This window comes from Coloeus monedula, assembly GCF_965178545.1.
Source record: "Coloeus monedula genome assembly, chromosome: 8".
NCBI classification, from domain to species: domain Eukaryota; kingdom Metazoa; phylum Chordata; class Aves; order Passeriformes; family Corvidae; genus Coloeus; species Coloeus monedula.
Genome location: NC_138788.1, coordinates 30,522,173 through 30,543,869, shown reverse-complemented (window position 1 = coordinate 30,543,869; position 21,697 = coordinate 30,522,173). Strand labels below are relative to the sequence as shown.

At 37.5% G+C, this 21,697-nt stretch overlaps 1 protein-coding gene across 1 annotated transcript in view; it reads right to left on the bottom strand.

The window, feature by feature from the left end:
- NHLRC2 (NHL repeat containing 2) overlaps positions 1 to 21,697 on the bottom strand; it is a 33,636-nt gene that overhangs the window by 7,768 nt on the left and 4,171 nt on the right. The window contains exons 3-10 of the mRNA XM_082285701.1: positions 19,501 to 19,956; positions 15,907 to 16,028; positions 14,652 to 14,781; positions 4,533 to 4,632; positions 3,871 to 4,102; positions 3,296 to 3,418; positions 2,004 to 2,213; positions 718 to 943 (exon numbers count right to left, since the gene is read on the bottom strand). Of these exons, the coding sequence (XP_082141827.1) occupies positions 718 to 943; positions 2,004 to 2,213; positions 3,296 to 3,418; positions 3,871 to 4,102; positions 4,533 to 4,632; positions 14,652 to 14,781; positions 15,907 to 16,028; positions 19,501 to 19,956 (1,599 nt within the window). The remainder of the gene's footprint in view (positions 1 to 717; positions 944 to 2,003; positions 2,214 to 3,295; positions 3,419 to 3,870; positions 4,103 to 4,532; positions 4,633 to 14,651; positions 14,782 to 15,906; positions 16,029 to 19,500; positions 19,957 to 21,697) is intronic.

Below are 21,697 nucleotides of genomic sequence, written 5' to 3'. Positions count from 1 at the left end.
ACCTATAGGACAACAAAGACTTTCCACATGCAAACATTAAAGGAAATTTCCTTCCTGATTTTTCCAATTGTGAACACAACAAAAAAAAAAAAAAGAAAAAAAAAAGGAGAAGTAATTTACAAATGCTTTTTTTATCAGTCATTTAGAGATGGAGAGATCCATAGCACTATAGGAGTATAAACAGTACATCTAATTTAAATGCAATGGAACTGCAATTTCTCCTATACACTCTTAAAAGGATATTAAAATTTATTCTGATAAGCACAAGCAAAACTTCTTAAATTAATGGCTACCATACATTTGTATCAGAGATCTATGACACCAGGTAAGATATCTGCCATAAATGCATTAAACTGCAGGTAAAATGATGGCATTTACTGCTAGAATGAAACTTGAGTTTCACATTTATTTAAATATTTGACAGTACATGAACTGAAAAATGATCTGCACACTACATACACCTAACTCACTGCATTGCATTGAACCATAATGCAGCATGTATTAATTCAAACGAAGAGTGGTCTACCAGGTGTTTGGCTTTTTTCAATCTTTGCACTCCAGCTGTTAAATGCATCAACTCTAAATATCATGTATTGCATCACAAGGTCAAACAGGAACACAGGACAGGGAGGGATATCTTGATTCATCAGATTGAGATCCCCTGCACTGCAGGATGTGCTGCTTTAATCCACTTCCCATCCTAACCAGAGACTTTACCTTCTGCTGTGATAAACCAGGCACTGGGAGCTTCTTCATTTAGTTTTGAATCCGGAGGAAGAGTCAACTTTAATAAAAACTGGATTGTCTGGCCAGGAGCTACAGTTAATGAAGGAAGTTGAACCTTTGGTGCAGATTTAGGCAGTCTTGGAAGGTTTGTTATTTTATTCTTTTGTACAGGCAGGTTATCTGGAACATCACATGCTTCTGGCTTCAGGATAGGCAACTATCAGTAGAAATCAAACAAAATGCTTATTTTATTAGTACTGAAGATAAATGGGCTTTCACAACACAGTCACAGTTTCAAAGTGACATATTATGGCTATTGGCCTAAAACTTTCTGACAGAGTGCAACAATACTATGATAAAAAAGAAAAAGGGAAGGACAAAATGTTTCCTTAAAATTAAAAAACCTTGATTAATCCAAATAAAAGCAATATTTACTCTTAAAACCATAAAACCCACAGCTACTTTACAGAATCCCTTAACTAAAATTTTTTACAGTTGGAATACATTTTTGCTTTAAATAAAATGTAAATGTATTTCCTTCTAATTCCAGTATTAAATTGCATGCTTCAGTAATAAAATCCAGGATTTTAACTGTGCACATTGCACAGTAAAATAGAGGAAAATTTCCAGAAAAGCCACCAACATGTTAAATGATATGAAAATTTAAACACATACTAAGACTGTGTACTATTAAATGCAAGAAACATATGAGAAGACATCAGGACCATTATGTCATAAATATAGGTATATATATATTTGAAAAAATCATTAAGACATAGTGGCGTTGTGAGGTGGACATGAGCACAGATTTGTTTACAATCAAATAAAACTCAATTATGACAGTGGTTTTGATTTGACAACTTGAAAGCCCATTATATATCTTGCTGTAAGTCACTACCTCCCAAAATCATCTCTTACAGCTTAATTACAGGGCTTGGTAATTGATTTCACTTCCCTTTTTTACAAAGTGTTCATGAAATGCTTTTCATGCTGAAAAACTGGGCTGTACCTTTTAATGACTCACATTTCTGTATTAACCTTTTCTAGAGGGTTGTCACTTTCTGTTTTCATGCAAAAGTTGTCTTTCTGAAGACTGAGGCTTTCAACAACTGTGCTAACAGGCAATGTTTACTTGCCTGATCATCACAAAACATCCTGTGAATACAGCTACTGTACCCAAAGTCAGCTGTATCATTTTTATAACAATTGCTGAAGTCTGTAATAGTAATTTATATCAAAAGACACCACTATCAGCCTGTTTAACAAGTATTACTTGCCATGGAAAGAATTTTTGTTTCCAGATCCAGCACTTTAATCTGATGATTATTTGTGTCTGCAACATACATCAGGCGGCCGTTTTCTTCAACACACAAACCTCCTGGTTCATTGAAAGCTGACTGTGTAAAGCTGGAACCAACAACATTGCCTGCTTCTCCTGTGCCTGCCAGGGTAGCACAGTTCTTCATCTTGGGATCCACAACCTTAATCTAAGACAAACAAAGACAATAAAAGCTGCTCTGAGAAAACCCAGCAGGATTTAGATGTTCTGTATTATCTCATATCCCACATTTCCAGTAGTCAGCACTGCTTTTTGAGTAGCTCAGATACCAGGTGTGCATCCTAGAGGCTGTGTTATCACTCTTTACCAAGGAACACGTCCTGTCTTCCCCCATCCGGACCCCCTCATGGACTTCACTTCTTCCTTTGGTCTTCACTCAGGGCTCCCTCCCATAACTTTGAAAGTACCTATCCCTCTGCTATAAAAGTATGCTGGATGACTTGTTTTTCTAATGTTTGCTGGCTTTCTAGAAACATTGCAAAACAGTGAGAGCATAACAAAATTGGCAGGCTAACTTGTAGATTATTTTTCTTCTACAAATAGATGGGTTTCTTTTCAAAGTAATAGCAAAATAGTTTATAATGTTTTATACAAGATCTGAAACAAAATATAATTTGCCTTAAAATGTAAATTAGCATTTAGTGTAATATACCTTACTCTTCAAACCAGATTACTTCTCTTTTAGTGCATGTAGTCAGTGTACAGTTAAAAACCTTCTAGACATGAATGCTTATATAACATCACATAAGAACGATCATGCAAAACAATGTCTCTTATCCCAGAGTTCCATGGAGGCAACCCCCAATACTTCTCAAAACTTGGATGGCTTTTTTAAGGGAACAGCAAGTCCTCTTGCCCTCTCAGTTTTATCAAACCTACAGTATATTCCTGACTAAGCACTCCTAAGCTCTTTCATTGTAGTTCAGCATCTTTGGGAAGGTACATGGAAAGTCTTCAGTCTGAACTGTAACTTGGCACTTTGAATTCACCTTCCCCAAGAGACCATTGTATCAACACAGAAGAATGTGACAGCAAAACAATAGTAAAGAGAAGGATCCATAAGGGAAGGAAGAAAGGAAGGAAGGAAAGAAAAAGAACCCACAAAGGAACTCGTGTAATTCATTTCCTCGGCTTAACAGAACTAACCACAGTCTTTGTACATTACTAAAATAATTCTCGGTAGTAATAAAAATTTCCAACTCTGTATATAACAAGTTACTATATGCTTACCTTATGGTTATAGGAATCTGCCACATAGAGCAGCTTTCTTTTCTTGTCCCATGTTACTCCTAAGGGATGCTGCAGCTTTGCATTTATGCCTGCTCCATCCACATCACCAAAGGCAAACAGATTCTGAAAAATTATTTTATTTAATTGATACATTTGATTATTCAATGTGGTCATGAATTTAAATGACTGTAATTAAATGGAAATTCACTAACTTAAAAAAAGAATCAAGACAATTTCAAAACAAGGATACTGAAACTTGGAAGTGTGGATGCTAACCACAGAAATGGAAACTCTCACAGCTAAGTTATAAATATGAATCCAGCTGATTTAATGACCACACAATGCTGAATCAAATTGGCTGTCTTAAGAATAAGTGAAGTAATTTCTTATCTAAGGAGCAACAGCCTGCACTACCATCTGAGCGTCACAACTGCCACACATTTGCATTCCAAGCAGTGAAGTTAAGAAATTGACGGCCATGGAAACTGATTTACCCTCTCACCCCAAAAGTGGTTCCTCCAGGTCAGGCTTGAGAAATATTAGTAGGGCAGTGTGGGGAAGTTTGAAGTGATTACCAATGGGTCTCTCTCTCCTCCTACAAGGTGCTTCACTGCCCCGTCCTTGAGTGAGATGGTTCGCACGGTGCTGCTCTCGCTGTCGGCCACGAACAGGCAGTTCCAGGGCTCCTCAGGGGCCAGGGAGAGCCCCGAGGGCTGGGCAAATCCTGCCTTGTGTGGGTAAGCGTTGTTCCTGTTCTCCTCATTCCCACTCCCAGCAAAGCGAAGGCAGACTCCTTTCTTTAAGTCACTAAAGGCAAATAGCACCCGATTTCAACCATGAGCTTGAAATAGCTCAGACAAGATGAATAAACAGAAGCTACAGAACAGGCACTTGTGAGTTATAAAACCAACTGGAATGCAGCAATGAGGAATTGCTCAATGCCTTGTGCTAACTTTTATATCACTTCAGTACATTATTCATTACTAGTTACCTCAGCAAATGCAAGGAAAAGTAACACTCAATTATATGAATGTATCTTACCAAGGCATAGCTGTATAGCTAAGGTAACATCTTTCATTTCATCTAACAGATGTGGGAAAAGGAGACAGACTTTTAAGCATACAAGCCTTTAAACTAAATTATTTTCAGTTTAATTTGATTACCTCTCTCTTTGGGCTCTGAAAGCTGTTTATCAAGACAAGCAGCAACTTCACATTTCTCTTAGTAAGTTGCTTACCTTCCCTTTGGTAGTTTTCCACCTTCCAACATCAGTGCCCATATCTGATGAATGCCTGCCATTGCTATCCATAACACATCATCTTCCTGCGTTCCTGAAACTTTTAGAAAGGGACACAAAAAATCAGATGAAAAAACCCCATTCTGGAAATGTTTTACAGAACAAAGAAATCATCAAACCAACTCTGCTGACCCCCCTTACTTCAGCTTATCTTCCCTATGGGGGAAAAAATAAAACACAACCAAAAAAACAGAGCAAAAGGAAGAGAGAGATAGAGAGAGAGAGAGAGAGAGAGAGAGAGAGAGAGAGAGAGTCTTTAATCTACCAAAACTTGCTATTTTTCTTCTTTTCTTCTTGGTATTTTATTCCCAGGGGTTTACAAATGGTGTGTTTAATATTCCTACCTGACAAAGGCAACGTTTCAAGTGGGATTTGCTCTTCGCAACATTCTGCTATTGTGTCTGTTTCACCTGTACTTTTTGATTCATACCAGTCAACAAGTACATACATATCTTTGCTAAGCATGATTTTGGGGTATGCAATCTTGATTTTTTTTTTTTTTTTTTTTACTACACTAGTGACAAAATTTGATACTCCAAAAAACTACTGGGTGTTGTTTACAGGTTTTGAAAGAAATAACCGTGGCAGTACCATTGTACATTATACACAGAGGACATCATGTTTGAAGCTAAGGGTCACTGATGCTCGCTCTGCAGAGCATCAACTGCAGTTTATTTAAACAGTAAATGTGATGTGGGCATTTCCTAATTTCCCCCTGAAGTGACCACCCAGTGTCCAAGTTGTTCTCCCTATGCACATGTAAACGTGGTGTCACAAATGCAAGATGCAGACCTGTGGAACAGCGACTTTCTGATCAAGAAATGTTCAAGTATGTGTCAAGCATCTATTTTTTTCAACTTGAAGTATAAAACTACTATTCAGCAATCCAAGTCTATAAATAACTACACAAAGTTTGCCCAGATAATACTTCACAAAGAAAACTATACAAGGGAAAATTGAAGAACATAAATGTGCTCTATAGCTTTAAATGTAATCACATTACAGCAGTAAAAAATGCATGAAGAAAGATTGTGAAAAACAATGAAAAAAACTCCCAACAACCCAAAAGCAAAATAAATTTACTTATTTTAGTCTTTCCTGAAAATCTTAAGGAACACAAAGTTGACATTCAAAAACTGCTTTAAAATGGGGACAGTATTATCTTTTTAACACCGTCCCATATAGTTATAAACAACATGAACAAATTTTTTCTAAATAAATGTAGAAGGTATTGGAACAACCATCAGCCACTCAACAGAAAAATACCTTCAAATTGCTCACAGAAACTTTTTGTTCACATGAACTTATAAAGCATTGTGCATCTCAGAGCTGTTCCTGAAAACAATCTCATGGATAATTCCCCTCCCTCCGCCAAAAATATTCTGGAGTTTCAAAATAAAAGCAATGTTATGTGAAACGCTTGCAAACATTTTAAATCTGGCAAGGGAGTCCAAAAAATGAAATTACCACCATTGCCCCAACAGAGATTCTGCTGTTCTTCTTCTAATCCTAAATCTTTTCTACACTATGCACCACAAGAGGGGAAAAAAGGCATCCTTCTCTCTCCAGAATTAACTTCTTTATACTGTGAGCTCTCTTCAGAACAGTACTGGTATGATTTTAACAGAGCTTATCACCAGCATTTTCTGTTTCTTGGATCAATATACAAGTTCCCAAGACTATCATCAAAGTAATTCTGGTAACTCTTTTCTGCACTTCCGTGCGGCTCCATGTTTTTACATAAACTAGAGCACCAAAAATGAAAGTCAAACTTGCAAAGTACCTAAAAGCTTTTTCTTGATCAAAAAACGTTTGCAAAATGAGTTGCAAAGCACACATTTTATAAATTACCAGAAATGCTATCAAAGCTCCAACAATGCCAAAAACACTCCAGTATAAAAACCGAAAACAACACCTCCCCGTCCCAAGGTCTCACTTTTTGATTAGAGCTCATTTCTAAGAGATTTAAATTGAGAAAATAGGTTATGAAATCATTTCTCTACTTCCTATATAGTAACTGCTCAGCCTCAGAATTTTCTATTTCCATTATGCATATCTTGCACTTTCATATGTTACTATTCTAAGTATTCCAGAATGAAAACTGTTAAAATCACTGGTCTATTCAGAAAGTGAGCTTTTTCATCTTGCTATGCTTTGCAATTCATTCTGAGTGATCTCAGAAAGTTCTGTTAATTATTTAATATTCACTTTATCCACCAATTAAATGAAAGAGTCAGACTTGAACTGAGCACTGTTGAAAAATCTGTTCTGTTCATCTATCCAATTCTCTAACACCACATACTGAAAACTCCCCTGTAACAGCTAGACGTTGAAAAATTGAAAAGGCTTCTTACTCTAATTCTGCATACAGCAAGACTTATGAAATATGAGAAAAAAGTATCAATATTAAATTCAAATTTTAGTGACTATGGAAGATTGATAGAGAGAAGATCTCTTCTTCAACTAGAGAATAAGGCTGTAAAAATAAGTAAGAGCTCCATAACTGCCATAAATTTTAACACAAATATTTTCTACAGGATGGCCATTAGAACAAAGAGAATGGATGCAAGCATGGAAACAGCACACAGTCTTTGTGGAATTGTGGAAAATACATCAGAGCTTTAATAAAAAAAAATTACTCAAACCCAGAAGATTAATGCTACACAGCTAAGGTATTCTATCACACAATGGTCCTCACAATGATTTAATGTTTTATGTTCTGAAAAAAAAGGCAGAAAAACTTTTTCTTTCATGACAGAACAGTTTAAGGACATCACTATTGTTATTCCCATACATTTCTTGCAGGAGAAGGGGGACAGGGAGAGCCAGAATGCTAAAATTATGGTAATGCCATTATTACAAAAACTCCTTATCATGAATGGAAAGAATTTATTTCTAAAGAATTTATTATAAAACAACATAAGAGAACAAAGCAATTCTCTTACATTTATTCAATTAAGCACCACATTCCAACCCATCTTGAGCTGTTTTAAAAATGCAGTGTAGTTTCTCCTTATTAGGGTATGTGCTTTCTTATCTGTAGTGTGCCTGTATCCAAGCGAGGTATGGCTTGCAAATGGGATACACTTGCGTTATAAACATTCACTAATAGTGAACTACAGCTCTGAGTACACAAACATTCCCCAGTGTATGATGCCTCAGTTATTGTACAATGCTGGAGCTCCTGAATCTGCCTCTGCTAGACCTGTGTGTTAAAAATTCACAGTCCTGTCTGTTCACAGGCACATCTTCAAACAGTCACTAACACTGCTGACCATTACTGGTGAGTCAATCTGAATGCACAGAAATTACTTTGTTTGGCACCAATCAAGAGTAGTATCTGTTTGAAGGGATTCCATTCCCAGGACTATCCACACTTCCAGCTTTCCCTGTCTGGGACTGCATGCTTCCAGCCTGGGAATAAAAAGCCTGGGAATCAAAGTTATATTTTGTGGCTGGCATCACTGACATTTTCTAAATAGAGTGAAGTCTGAAAATATTATTCCTGTCTACTAATTTTATCTTTGAAGAAACAAAAAGAACCTAGGAAGAAGTCTGTTGGTACACTCATCCTCTGGAAATTCACAAGGAGCAAAAGGGGCTACACAACACACCCTGCAGTTCACAGATAGGCACGAGCACAGTGAATGCATGTCTCACCTGCTCTTCAGTCAGTGGAAGTTCAGAAAATTAAATGCAAATCTGACAGAAAAATAGAGAACCAGTGTTCTTCAGTGAGAGACACACAGCAAAGCTCCAAAGGAATACTTTGGCAGTGAAGTCTGGACTTTTTAAAGTACACATCATCCTTTTTGGATGACTAAAAATCAGTGTTCTTCTTTTCTTTCTCTGCTACCTGGCACTCTTTCACACAGTGTTGCATCATGCAAACAGCACAACCCTCTATGAAACAAAATGCTTCTGAAATTTTCCTCCTTAGTTAACATACCTTCCCTCTCATTAAGGGAAATCCTTGATCTTAGATACCAAGGGGTGTCTGACAATGGGAGATAATAGCTAAAAATGATGACTGTAAGGAAGTACTTCTTATTTTTTTCCCAAGTTTTCTAACTCAGGCCTTCTAACTGTAATAGCAGTAAATATTTCCAAAAAATCCCAAGCAGAAGAGATAGAATTTGCAAACATAAAAGAACTAATTTGGATTATTTAGTGTTGGGATACATCACTATAACTACAGAAGGAGCTAAGTCTGGGTATGTGTTTTACTCATTCCTAATTAAGCACAGCAAACACACACACACTTGAGGGTACTTCAGCACCACAGTCTCCCTTGACTTCCAACACCTGCATTCCATATTCAAAAGCACATTCAGCCTCAAACAGTTACAGTTAAAAAAGTGTCTCCTTCTGACCCCAGCATGCCTGACAAAGCCTCTCTAACACTTGTGTGTTTTCAGCAGTTTTGCATCTGAAATTAAGAATTGATACACCAACTAGTCTTTAGAAATCTCATGTTTAATTTAAGCTTCTTTATCATGAACATAGATTTAATTCACAGAATGAGACTATAGACTGTGGAACCATCACTATAGAGAATGAGAACCATCACTCCAGGTACAAACACGACACTGTTTTTTACAGAAGGCAGTTTCAAGTCAAGGACTTCAAAAAGATTCTAAATTTGACAGCTGCTAGGATGTCAACCCTACTAATCCAAATGCTTCTTTTCTACTGCAGAAAGTAATCATTGTCATTATGCATTTCGTCAAGACATAGAGAAGTCCAACTTAGAAAAGCAGTCTGTCAAACTCAATTGAGTAAGATTACTGTTGAATATTCAGTCACTACACTCCCATTATATCCTTACATCAAGACTTCAGTCTTTGAATGTCACAGGCATGTTTATACTAAAATACTGACATAAGTCCCTCATTTCTTGACCTGTTTCTATAATGAACATGTGAAATACTAATAAGTTTTGTTACTACTACTATTCAGCAATACTTATAAACCCAAAGCAAGACGGGGTAAGGTCCTGCTTCACTGCACTCCTACCCTGTAACTACTTAATTTTCTATTTCTCAAAAGACGTTTTCAACTAAAGCAGTTCTTACACAGGAATAAAACCTCATTATATATCTTTCACTTTACTTCACCCCTCTCTTTAATGAAGTTACTTCTTCTTTGAAATTCCAAGAATCTAAAATAAAAAATAATTGCTATTTACAAGTAATTTAGGATCCAGCTCAACAAGGAAAGACGGACAATGTAGTTTTTTGTCAGTGATGTCTCTTAACATGATTTTCTGTGGAACTAAATTTGTATAAGGGCAAAGCCAAATGGGGTATCTTTAAGCTTGTACTTTGCACAGGAAACTGCTAAAGAGATGGGCAGGCCTTTTGCATTCCAAATAAATCCACATTGCTACATCATGCACTCATGTCATATATGCATGTATCTTTGGAAGAATTCAAGCTTTAATTTGTCCAGAAAAATGGTTCCAAATTAATGCCTGATGATAGCAAAAGCAGCTTTTTCATTTTCAGCTATAACTCAGGAAAATTCCTTTCACAGGACAGTGATGGCCAGAGCCTCAATGACAGAATGAGACCAGACTAGGAGGAAAAAGGGTGACACGTAGAAGAAAGCATCCCCTCAAGATACAGACAGTTCAGACATAAACACCTCATGTATAATCTGAGCTCAAGCAGGAAGTGCTAATTGCTTACTGGTTAAGTGATTTTTAAAATTTTTTTTACATTAGGAAAGAATCACCATGAGTAATACAGGAAAAAAAAAAGGGTTTGCTGTGGAATGCAGTGGTACCAAATAACCCTCTAGCAGAAACACAGAGAAGGATGAAAAATATCTTACATACTTTTGCCTTTTAAGGGCTATAAAAATTGCACCAGTATGGTAAGGTACTGTACTTTCATTTAAATCAGATCTACATAATACTTAAATTAGGTAAAAATTTCCAACAAGTTTACTGAAAGCATGGTCAATACTGTACTTGGGACTTTCTATAAATAGATTACAATCATGCAGTTTAAAACCAGATTTTGGAATGTGAAACACATGGTTATGTCACCAAGCACAGGTCATTGTCCTGCTCCTTCCAGCTAGAATGCAGCTATCAAGAACATTTCACGCTCAAATCAACTGTGCATTAAAGTATCACTTGCTTTCAACACCCACTAAATATAAATAGAAGGGCACAACAGAGAAAGCTAAAAAAGCACACAGTAATTTTGTAACGTATTTTTAAGCCTCTGTCCCTTCCCTTCTATTTCCCACACAATCCATACCAATGCAAATTTCAGCACCAACCTCAGCAAAGCCAGAATTTAAGCCATGGAGTTCATTCAAGAATTTTCAGAACACAAGCTCAGTGGCCACAGAGAAAGAAATAAAAAAGATCACAAGGAAGAATACTCCGTCTGAATCCTACCATATGTTTTGTCTCCATTAACTCCCCTGCCTCAAAGGAAGACATTTGTGCCAAATTTCATTTAAATGGTGTTTCACACTCACTTAATCTCTGTCTCAGACTTTGACATCTGTATAGAACAGGGCAACAAAAGTCTACTTATGAAAATACTATGTGGATACTTAAAAGAACGTTACATACTATCAGTTCTGAATATTAGCTTATCCATGTCCTCAAACTTTTTCTCAGTATTTTCCATTTCTCAACCACCTATATATTAAGGTTTTAAACAAAAAATTAATTCTTTCAATTGATCAATACATACTCTAAACTCTATGTAGGAGTGAACTCAAGAGATGTCAATGATGGAGGCAATCTTTCCTCTTTGAGACTTTGAAAAAGGTCAGAATAAGCTTTTTAATAACCTGCTTAAACATTTAAACTTCCTTTTTCTGCTTAAACATTTAAACTTCCTTTTTCTCCCTTTCATGTTCTGACTAGCATGGCTTTGGACACTAAAAGGAAACTTCCAGAAATAGCACTTGTTTAAAAATTATAAAATCCATATTTAAAAAAACAACTAAAAATCTATCTTCTGAAACTGCACAGAGTTTGTGCTACATAGATCTAAGGAAGATGGGAAAGTGTGGTGTTAGCTACCACATGACACACCAGTTAACACAAAACTCAAACTTTTAAAACTTGCAATAATGAACCTACGTTGTTGAAGTACATGTTACCTCCTGCAACTTGCACAGAGAGATACAAGCATATGTAAAACAAGGACACTGCTGTGTGGATGTAAACAAAAGTAATTTTTAAAACTCTCATAAATTACCTCACCCATCCAGATGCCTAAAGACACTGGCACATGAGTTTTCAAATTCTGACAACAGGGTATGAACTTGTAGGACAGCACTCTGAGAGGCACGAGTGCACTCTATGTTATACTGCAGAGTAACAGAAGATCCCACTATGCTCAAGCAAGTTGCAGCTCAGCAACTTGCAACTCAACAATACAACCTTGGCAAACTCTGCTGCATTGCTGGCAAACTATTTTGATGTCTGGTAGCAAACTTTAAAAAGTCACTGCAGCTTATGATGGCAAAAAATACTTGTTAGACTTGCACTGCAGTCCTGGTTCCTCATGCTCTAGGACAGATTCCTGTTCACATTCCACTCAATATAACTGCTCATTTTTACAACTCTCTCTGGTTATTATAATTCTCTAAAGAATTTTAGAATTTACTGCTATTACAGTAATGTATATTTTCCCCCATTTTATCTATTAGGCTTATTACCCTCTCAAAAAAAAAAAGAATTCAAATTGATTTAATATCTGCTTAACTGACAGCTTGTATTATATTTTGTAGCAATCTAAACAGGCAACTGACTAGTAGGTTCTAACTGAATATGAAAAAAATCGGCACCGGTCTGAACAAAGTGCTTTCAGAAGATCTGATTTCTATGCAAATACTTATTAAAATTCAGCAGTCAATGCTGAGCAGTACAGATGACTAATCCTCTACAGGTGACTAACTCAGTAAATACTATGTTCATGTTGATAAAAATTATCATATCAATTAATATTTAACAAGCAGAGCTCTCAAAACTAAAAAAAATCATCATATTTAACTACTGACAGAAGCATAAAAAAGCATCATGAAAAATTAAAATTATAGGATACTTTGAATAGCTCTGTCAACCAGCTCAAGTTTCTGAAGTAGTAATCAGTTATTAGTCTCCTCTTTGCTGATCTGTGAAACAGCTCTGCAATAACATCCCACAGGGATCAGCTTTCTGGTTCAAGATCTCTTGAAAACTACACCATCTAGCCACACAAGTCTCCCAGTTCACAAAAGGAAAAGCAGATTGTACAAAATTCAGTAAAAGTCATGCCTGCATTAGTAGCAGCCCACATCCAGTGAGATTCTCTTCCAGGTGTTCCTCCTTGATCTTCCAAGTAGGATTCCATATGCTTACCACAGATTGTAAGGGTTGCTGACCAGACCTTTGAGAAAAGGCTTTTTTTTTTTTTTTACAAGACATTTTAATAGAACTGTTAAATCTGAAAACATATCCCAGTTGCTTCCCCAAGTACTCAAGGCTGCTGGTGGTACTCTGTCTATACTGACAATGTCTTTGTACCAGAAGATTCTACACTGTCAGCATTTCTGAATCAGCCTCAATGATCTGTTGGACCAAGGCCAGAGGAGGCCACAAGGATGATCCGAGAGCTGGAGCAGCAGCTCTGCTACGGAGACAGGCTGAGAGAGTTGGAGTTGTTCAGCCTGGAGAAGACTCTGGGGAGCCCTTAGAGCAGTACCTAAAGGGGTTAAAAAAGAACTGGAGAGGGATTTTTGATAAGGGCATGCAGTGGTAGGACATGGGGGAATGGCTACAAACTGACAGAGGGCAAATTTACATTAGAAATTAGGAAGAAATTCTTGACTGTGAGGATGGTGAGGAACTGGGACAGGTTGCCCAGAAAAGCTGTGGATGCCCCGTCCCTGGAATTGCTCAAGACCAGGCTGGATGAGGCTTTGACCAACCTGGACTAGTGGAAGATGTCCCTGCCCATGGCAGGAAGGTTGGAAAAATGGTCTTTGAAGTCCCCTCCAACCCAAACCATTCTGTGATTCTATGTTCTCTTATACTTGAGTGTGTTTTCCTCCCTCATAACTGACACAAGATTTTAACAAATGCTTCCACATCAGTAAAATGTTATAATTTACTAAACTTGCAAAGCACCTCTAATTTTAAGATATTAGAGGTAAATCATGCTACTTCCCCACCCTGTTCACCTGCAGATTAAAGAAATCCCAATACTGGAAGTCAATTTTTCATGTCTGAAATACCAACCTATGGGTTTTATGTCACGTCAAAGCATTGTTCTGTCATGGTTAATAAACTGGCATCTGCAACTTCTAAATTACACTGAAATGGAAACATAAGAAAATTGTGTTTCAACTCACAGTCAGTAACGGCTGAAAACGTGGCAGTTTTGAGATGCCAGGCTCAGGTGTGTGTTCAAAGTGAACTGGGAAAGAAAGCTACTTAAGTCCTCAGAAGGTGATCCTTGCATCCTATTATGCAAAGATTTATTTCACCTCCTGACATTTGCAAGGTTTGTGCTGAGGTATTCCTCTCCTATCTGACTGACTCTATCGTGATCTTGAGACTAAGGATTTTATGTCACCTAAACAGGAATAAACAAAGGTCCCCAAATAAAATTATTTTTATTTCCTAAACTCAAATATTTACAAGTGGTCAGGCACGCCTGTATAGTCAAGGAAAGGAACTTCTAGACAATGCTCACTTCCTGTAAAATCTACCTGCTGATCTACTAAAAAAAAAAAAATCTACCCTCAGATCTACAGATCCTGGCTTAAAGCACTGGCCTAAAAAAAGCAATCATGATTTCCTTCTGTGTTTGGATGCAGTAACTACAGAACTTGATGAAAAAGAATTTTTCTTCCATCAAGTAACATTTCGTGATCCAAAGCAGAACTGCAGTTACCATTTGCAATTGAAATTATTGTGTTTTGGACTCAGTTTTATATTACATCTTTACCTTTTCTATCTCAGATTAATACCAAAACAGTAAAAAATTTAGCCAACAGTCACATGTGTAAATATGAGATGTTAAAGCTCAACTGATACAGTACTTGAATTTCCAAAGACCACATCCCACGGAGAGCTGATAGGCTGTTCTTCTCCTTTTGCTCCTCCTTCCTTATCAACACCTTGTACCCCAATGCCTGCTACAGTGGTCACCATCTGCGACTCCAGGTCAATCTGTGTGAAGGAAAATGACACATTAAATGAATGTATGAAATTCACTTGACTGAAGTTACAGATAATTTGAGCTAAGTGTCAAAACCAGAGAAATCCTAACAAATATCAGGCATTTGTTTATGTAAGAAAACAATTCATTTTACCACAGTGCTTGTTGATGGACAGGGAGTATGGGGGTGGGGCAGCAGCAGGCAGCAAGAAAACAATGTACCTGGAACTCTATTCCACGTGCAACAAAAATTAACACTGCTCTGCCAGCATTTGCTCAATGGCTGTACAAGAAAGCATCACAAATTTCTGGATAAATACATAGATAAACTGATGTGGATGTTTTATTTTGAAGTTATATACGAATATGACATAAAAACTCAGATACTGTAACAGTATTTCCCATCGCCACATAAAATAATCTGTACAAAGGCACTTCAGATGGATTAAGGGTGCACCTCCTCTGATCACAAATGGGATATTGGTGAGGACCCGAGTCCGAGATCTTCTGAGATGCACAGAGTACTTTAGATAACAAAGCAATATTATATTCCATCACCAAACTTAACTTCTGATTATCCTATATTTGACCTAACCTAATGCAAGATCCAATATTTGACCTAACCTAATGTAAGATCCAATTCCTACATACTAAAACGTTGCAAGTTCTTAATCAGAGAGAACACACATGCAGCCAGTTCTGATATCAGGGCAGTTACCTGTGTTTTAGAAACCCAAACAGCCAACGGAAGTTTGGATATTCACTGCACCACAGCAGTACAATAACTTTAGATAAGAATCTGATACTACTGGAAGTGAAACAAAACCAGTTTTTGCTTCCAGGACTAAGAATAGATGTTTCTCAAAACAGGAAAGTAAGAGTGACTAGGGAAAAAAACCAAACCAAAACCAAAACCCTGTTATGCTATAATAAGTAGCCAACCTCATCTCCATTAGCAAGGAAACACAAAAGAATACGTTCAAAAACCCTGCTCAACAGCATTTCTTTATAAGATAGTGGACCAAATCTCCTTTCTGATGTTATTTGGAGAGTAATTCGTGTGGCGTAACTTTCACCTGTGTAAGTAGAATAAAGTGTAAGAGATTAAACTTTGAATTTCCTTATGGAAAATTTACCTTTCTAATTAGGTGATTTTCTGTATCAGCTACATAAATAATATTATTTTTTATAGTGATCCCTTGTGGTGAGTTGAAAGCTGCCTCTGAAAATCCTCCATCTCTCCTTCCACTGTTTGGACCTGTAAATAAACCACAGCAAACTCAAAAGTAATTTTTGAAAAAAGTCACCTTAAAAACAAAGTGCATACATTTAAACCTCTAGGATAATTACATATTCCAAGAGCTGCTTTCACAGCACCTTGTACATTTTACACTATTACTATTTGGTGTAGTCTCATTTTAGCCTCTTATAAAAATAGCCTGGTGCTATTAAGTTCCTAACTCATTCTGCGTAAGTTCTCTGCTTAAGCTCATATTTTAAAGAGATGTCTTAATAGGGTTCTAAAATGTTCTAGAGGAGTCCTAATAGGGTTCTAAATTGCACTAAAGGACAACAGCAACAATGGAAAACAAAAATAAAAAACTACAGCTTTTTTTTTAGTCTTGACTACATCAAAGCAAGCCAGGAAGAAAAAAAGTCCAAAGCTCAACTCCATTTCATTGGTCTAGGTTTTGTTGTAAACACAAATGAAACTAATACTTGATTAGCAACATTTTCTCATTAAGAACACTAATTAGGAAAAAGGTGATATGGAACTAATTACACAAAAGAACAGTAAGAATGATGGAGTGGCAGACCTCTGCATAGAACAGTCAGGAAATAGAAAGGAACATAACAGTGTGAAGGTAAGCACCGTATTTCAGAAGAGGTAGCATTTAAAGTGCATTAGCAGGATGTGTCAGCAGAAGACATTTAGGTATGAGTTATGTGTGTACTATGATTTATGATGCAAATAACAATTTCAACCTTTGTGCATGCCCACATTTATTACTACATTATCAACTTCATTACATTATTTTCTGCCCACTGAATCATTTAACTGAGTCACTGAAATACACAAACTTTTACAACCTCCAGTCAGAAATCAATTTAGACCTTGTCAGACACAAAGGACTGAAATACTGGTGTGTCAGATTCCAGTAGTTCCCGTGTGAGTGAGAGGGTGCACATCCCCATGGAAGGGATTAGCACACCATGCCACAGGAAGCAGGGTGCCAGTTTGGAGCTTAGGACAACTCCTTCTGAATTCCTGTTTAATTACTGTCCCAGAACACTAAAGGGTAACTTGTAGCCGGAAAATTCATCTCACATATCAAGCAGATACCAAATTCTCTCATTTTTGTCATAAGAAATTCTCTTTGCACATCCTACAGGAGAAAAGTATTTAGACTAATGCCTTAATGATAAATCAGATTAACTTGAATAAATAGCCTGTCTAGCCAATGCAGTGTTACTTCAAATAGCAAAGAGAATTTTTCTTCCCTTCCTTAAACAGCAGAGTCACTGGTATTCTTATGAGATTTGTAGGATCCTGCCCTGGGGCAGGCATTAGTCAATTCCAGACTAAGTAATACAGGACACATCAGCACACAGGTCCTGATTCTGAGACATAAACAAACCATTGTTTTCAATAACTTGAGGATACAATCACTTCTTAAATCTGTCCATTATGGTTGTCCTAACAGTTACTGTGGTGGTGCAAGTGGCTGCAGCCACCCTGACCCCTGAGGGTAAAACCAAGACCAACTTACAGTGGTCAGGCACCGAGGTTCAACAACTCACTCTGCAGTTAGGATGAAAACCCATAACGCCCCCTGTTCTGTGATCTACATGTTCCTATATGATTGGTTCATGTTTTCCACTCCCTATTTTATAAATTAATTATATATATTAATCTTATATATTAATTATATGTTAATATTAATTTCCCTTAGTTAATATGCATAAGTTCCAGAAGCATCTGTGTTACTCGACACCCCATTGGTTCCTTCCCTAAGTCCCTCCTCTGTGTTAATCCCATTGGCTCCCTCACTGTACACCCCGCCTCCTTTGCCCCATCCCATTGCCTGTATCCCTTATCCCCGCCTTTCCCCTCCCCACTATAAAATCCCTGGACACGCTCAGATTTTCGGCTCTTCGTCCCTGTCCCTTCACCTGAATAAGTTTCTGCGTGGAACCTGTACGAGGAGTCCCCTCCCTTCTTCTTTGTCTCTGCCTGCGTGTCGTCCATGCAGCCCAGGAGTAGCTCCATCGGGTGAGGAGCTCACTCTCTGTCTGAACCCTTTCTGTGTTCAGTGCCACCTTGTACAGGGCAGTGCAGCTAGACCTCCGGGCTCCTTCTCTTCTGGCTAGCATGCAACCCATCAGGTTATGTACTCGGTGGACTAAGATGTAACTTTGACCATTTTAATAGGTTTTAAAAAAACCCCAACGCTGAATGTTTCATTTGTGAAACAGTAAAGCGTACAAAGAGTGTGCAAATTGTCTTCATTTGCATTGTAAAGCAGATTGTTACTTCACAGAGGCAACTATGGATGTTTGTTTTCTAAAGCTGAAATGTTACTAATACAAACATTGTAATAAATGTAACGAAATTTAAAATACTTTCACTATTTTCATAACTTGTTCATACATTATTATCTCAGTTTTGATGAGAACACAGGTCTTTTTACACGTACTAAGGCAACTACATTTTCAGGTGCCTGTGTTCTTACTGGAATGCCACTGTTCTTAGTAATTCTCCTCTGCTTTTGAAACCAGAGGAGATCCTATACAGGAATGCTCTTCCACTGAAAAAACTCAATAACCAAACAAAAAAAAAAAAACAACACGAAAAACCTTTCCTCACAACACCACCACAACAATTCAACATTCACTTCTATTGGAAAAGGAGGCATTACAGTCTCTTGTCTTTTCCCTACCTTGCTGCTTGACGTAGATGTACATCCTTTATATCTAAAACCATTTGAAACTCCTTCAGAGGAATACAAAATGCATTTTTATAATTCATATTGGACAGCACATGAAAATATGAACTTTAGTCAATGAAGCAATGAAAAACAATTAGGCATCTCCAACAACTGCATTAATGGTCTCTCACATCATGGTCTTACACCCTATTCCCCCAAATCCAGTAAAAACAATTTTAGCACAAAACAGAACTCTGGCAATGCTTACAAACTGCCAGGTCCTCTATGGTGATCTGTTTACTCACTGCTTTTCTTATCCCATATTATTCCCCACTGCTTTCCCCTGCCCCTAGTCCTGGCCAATCCCTCGGGTTCTCCCTATTGGTTCCTGTACCCCAACCCCGCCCATGTACCGCCCCCGGGCCCCTGAGAAAATCCCCCTGCTCCGTGACCACCAGGTCTCTCTCAGGCACTCTGCCTCTGGGAGCCAGTGAACCAACATGAAAAAACAGAGATTCCCACTGGAGAGACCCTTCTTGCCTCCTTTGCCATCACTGTGTTGTAGAGCTCAGCTGGCCAGAGCAGAAGCTCAGGGCTGTCCAAAAAGGACTACGGGAGGACAGAAAGGCTGCCCTGCCCTAAGCAGCCCAGCTGTGCTCTCCAGGAAAGCTGCAGCTTGCTAAACCAAACCTAGCACTGCAACAGTCCTCTTCTAAGAAAAGAGTCAGCCCAGGAGGCACAGCAAACATACTCTACTCAGGAACTGAAATTGCTATAATAAACTTACATATATATCCTTACCTCCAATAGTGTGTAGAATTTGTCCATTTTTACGAGTAACCAAAATCCTGTGATGTCCAGTGTCTGCTATGACCAGCCTTTCTCCTGAATCATCTACAGTCACTTTGCCAGGAAACAGCAGAGGAGAAGGTGGAAGGGAGTCTCTGTACAGCTTTATTCCAATGTTGTTATCTTTGATTTGTCCTCTTTCCTTGTAGAATTTCAGTGTTATAGAAGTAAATAAAAACAATTTCTCTCTGTGTCCCTCTCCAACAAGAGAAAACAGCATATTTCCACGAGGCCCAAGAATGACCAGAGTTGGCCAGCAGGACACTTCTAGTTCATGCCACAGTGTTGCATCTGCATCATTTACTACAGGGTGGACAATGTTGTATCTCAGAATGGCACTTTTAATGTTATCCAGAACTTTTTCATTTGGGAATTTTGCTGAATGAACACCAACAATAACAAGACCATCTGCAAAGAAAAATGAAGTCGTGCATTGAAACGTATTTGAATAATAAAAAAAAAATTAAGGAAAAACAAACCATGGTTATGTCATAATGTGACTGACTGCTTCCCAGAATGAGAGAGGATTTGAACAGAGAGCAATTACATCTCATTAGGAATATAGATAGTTATATATAGAAAATACTGACACTCAGAAATAACACTCAGGTAAAATTACCAAGTTTTAGGACCATTACTTCCCCAGTTGGTTGACACAAACTCTTCTTAGTTCCTGAACCTCTACATACTAAGCTAGAAATACTTTCAAAATAGTTGTGGGTAAGTTGTAGCTGTTCAACTGATACTTTGGGGTTTTTTAAAGATACTTAGGACAGACACTTCTTTGCCTTCTGATTTCTATATACAACTATGGTGTTTTAGACAGTTAACCAGAAACCACAAAGCTAACACCAAAGTGTGGAATTCTAGCATCACTTGGACATACCTTCCTCTAGATAAACAGTAAAACATATAATGCATAGGCCTCTGAAATCAATACAGTATTCTCTATTTCAAATAAAATGGCAGCACTGACAAGTATGACAAAATGACAACACTTGTTATAAACAAGGCAAGCTTGAATATAACAATTTCACAATTAAAAAATTAAAAAGTCACTATAACTGATACGGTCTTATCAACTCTACTGGAGCAGAATGCTGCAGTATCAGACAGCTGAAGTTATAGTATCATTAACTGTTGAAATCCAAGCAGCAGGTCACACATTTTATCTATAAAGGGATCAGAACCAACACTTACATTTGTCCTTCAAAAACATCATTAAAGCTAGAAAGACAATTCTATAGTGAACACCTGAACAGCATAAGTAAGGTACAACATCCCCTCATGAGGAAAACTCCTGTGGAAATGATGGATGCTATGCTGAGAAATAACAATATGCACTCCCTTTGAAACACTTTGTTTGAAGGATTACAGCAGAGCACAACACTGGATTTATGCCAAGCTATTTCTGAATATTAAAAAGTACTTCCTCTTATAGAAGTAATTTCTGGACTGCTGATAACATGAACTGAATATGCACTGGGGTTTAAAATAACCTTCTGAATGCCACTTGAAATACAGAAATAGCACCACTGAAGATAGCAATGAGAGCATATCAGATAAAGATGCCGGGCGACATTCAATCCTATGGAAAGCAGTCTTCATTCTGAAACGGGTCTCCTGAAGTTCCAGACAATAGAACTATGGCACATGTACTGGAATATTTATAATGATTTAGGATCACCCTAACATTACAGCCTCCTGTGTTTAAACTTCTCCTGTCTGGTGATCACACAGCTGAAGTTTCAACATGCACCATGTAAGAAGGCATTTGAATCACATTAAAAAAAATCATTAGGGTGTGTATGTATACAGTACGTATGTACACAATGTACAGTCAATTATATCAGTACTGAGGTTTGTTCGTTCTTGTAACTAAGAAAAAATAGGCAATATACCTTCAAGTGTTCAAACAAGAGATTAAAGATCCAAATGCATTGTGAGACAGATGCCTTGCCCAAGCAAGATGTTTTGTTCTTCCAGCTTTTATCTTTCTCAAGCTTCTCAAGTCAACAACTCTCCCTTCACCTTTCTCCTAGTGATTAGTAAATCTCGTTTGCCTTAGGTGAAGAAGATGTACACTGATAGAAGACCATGTACTGAAATAGTTTTCTATGGCTTAAAAACCCACAACCCTTACTGCCTT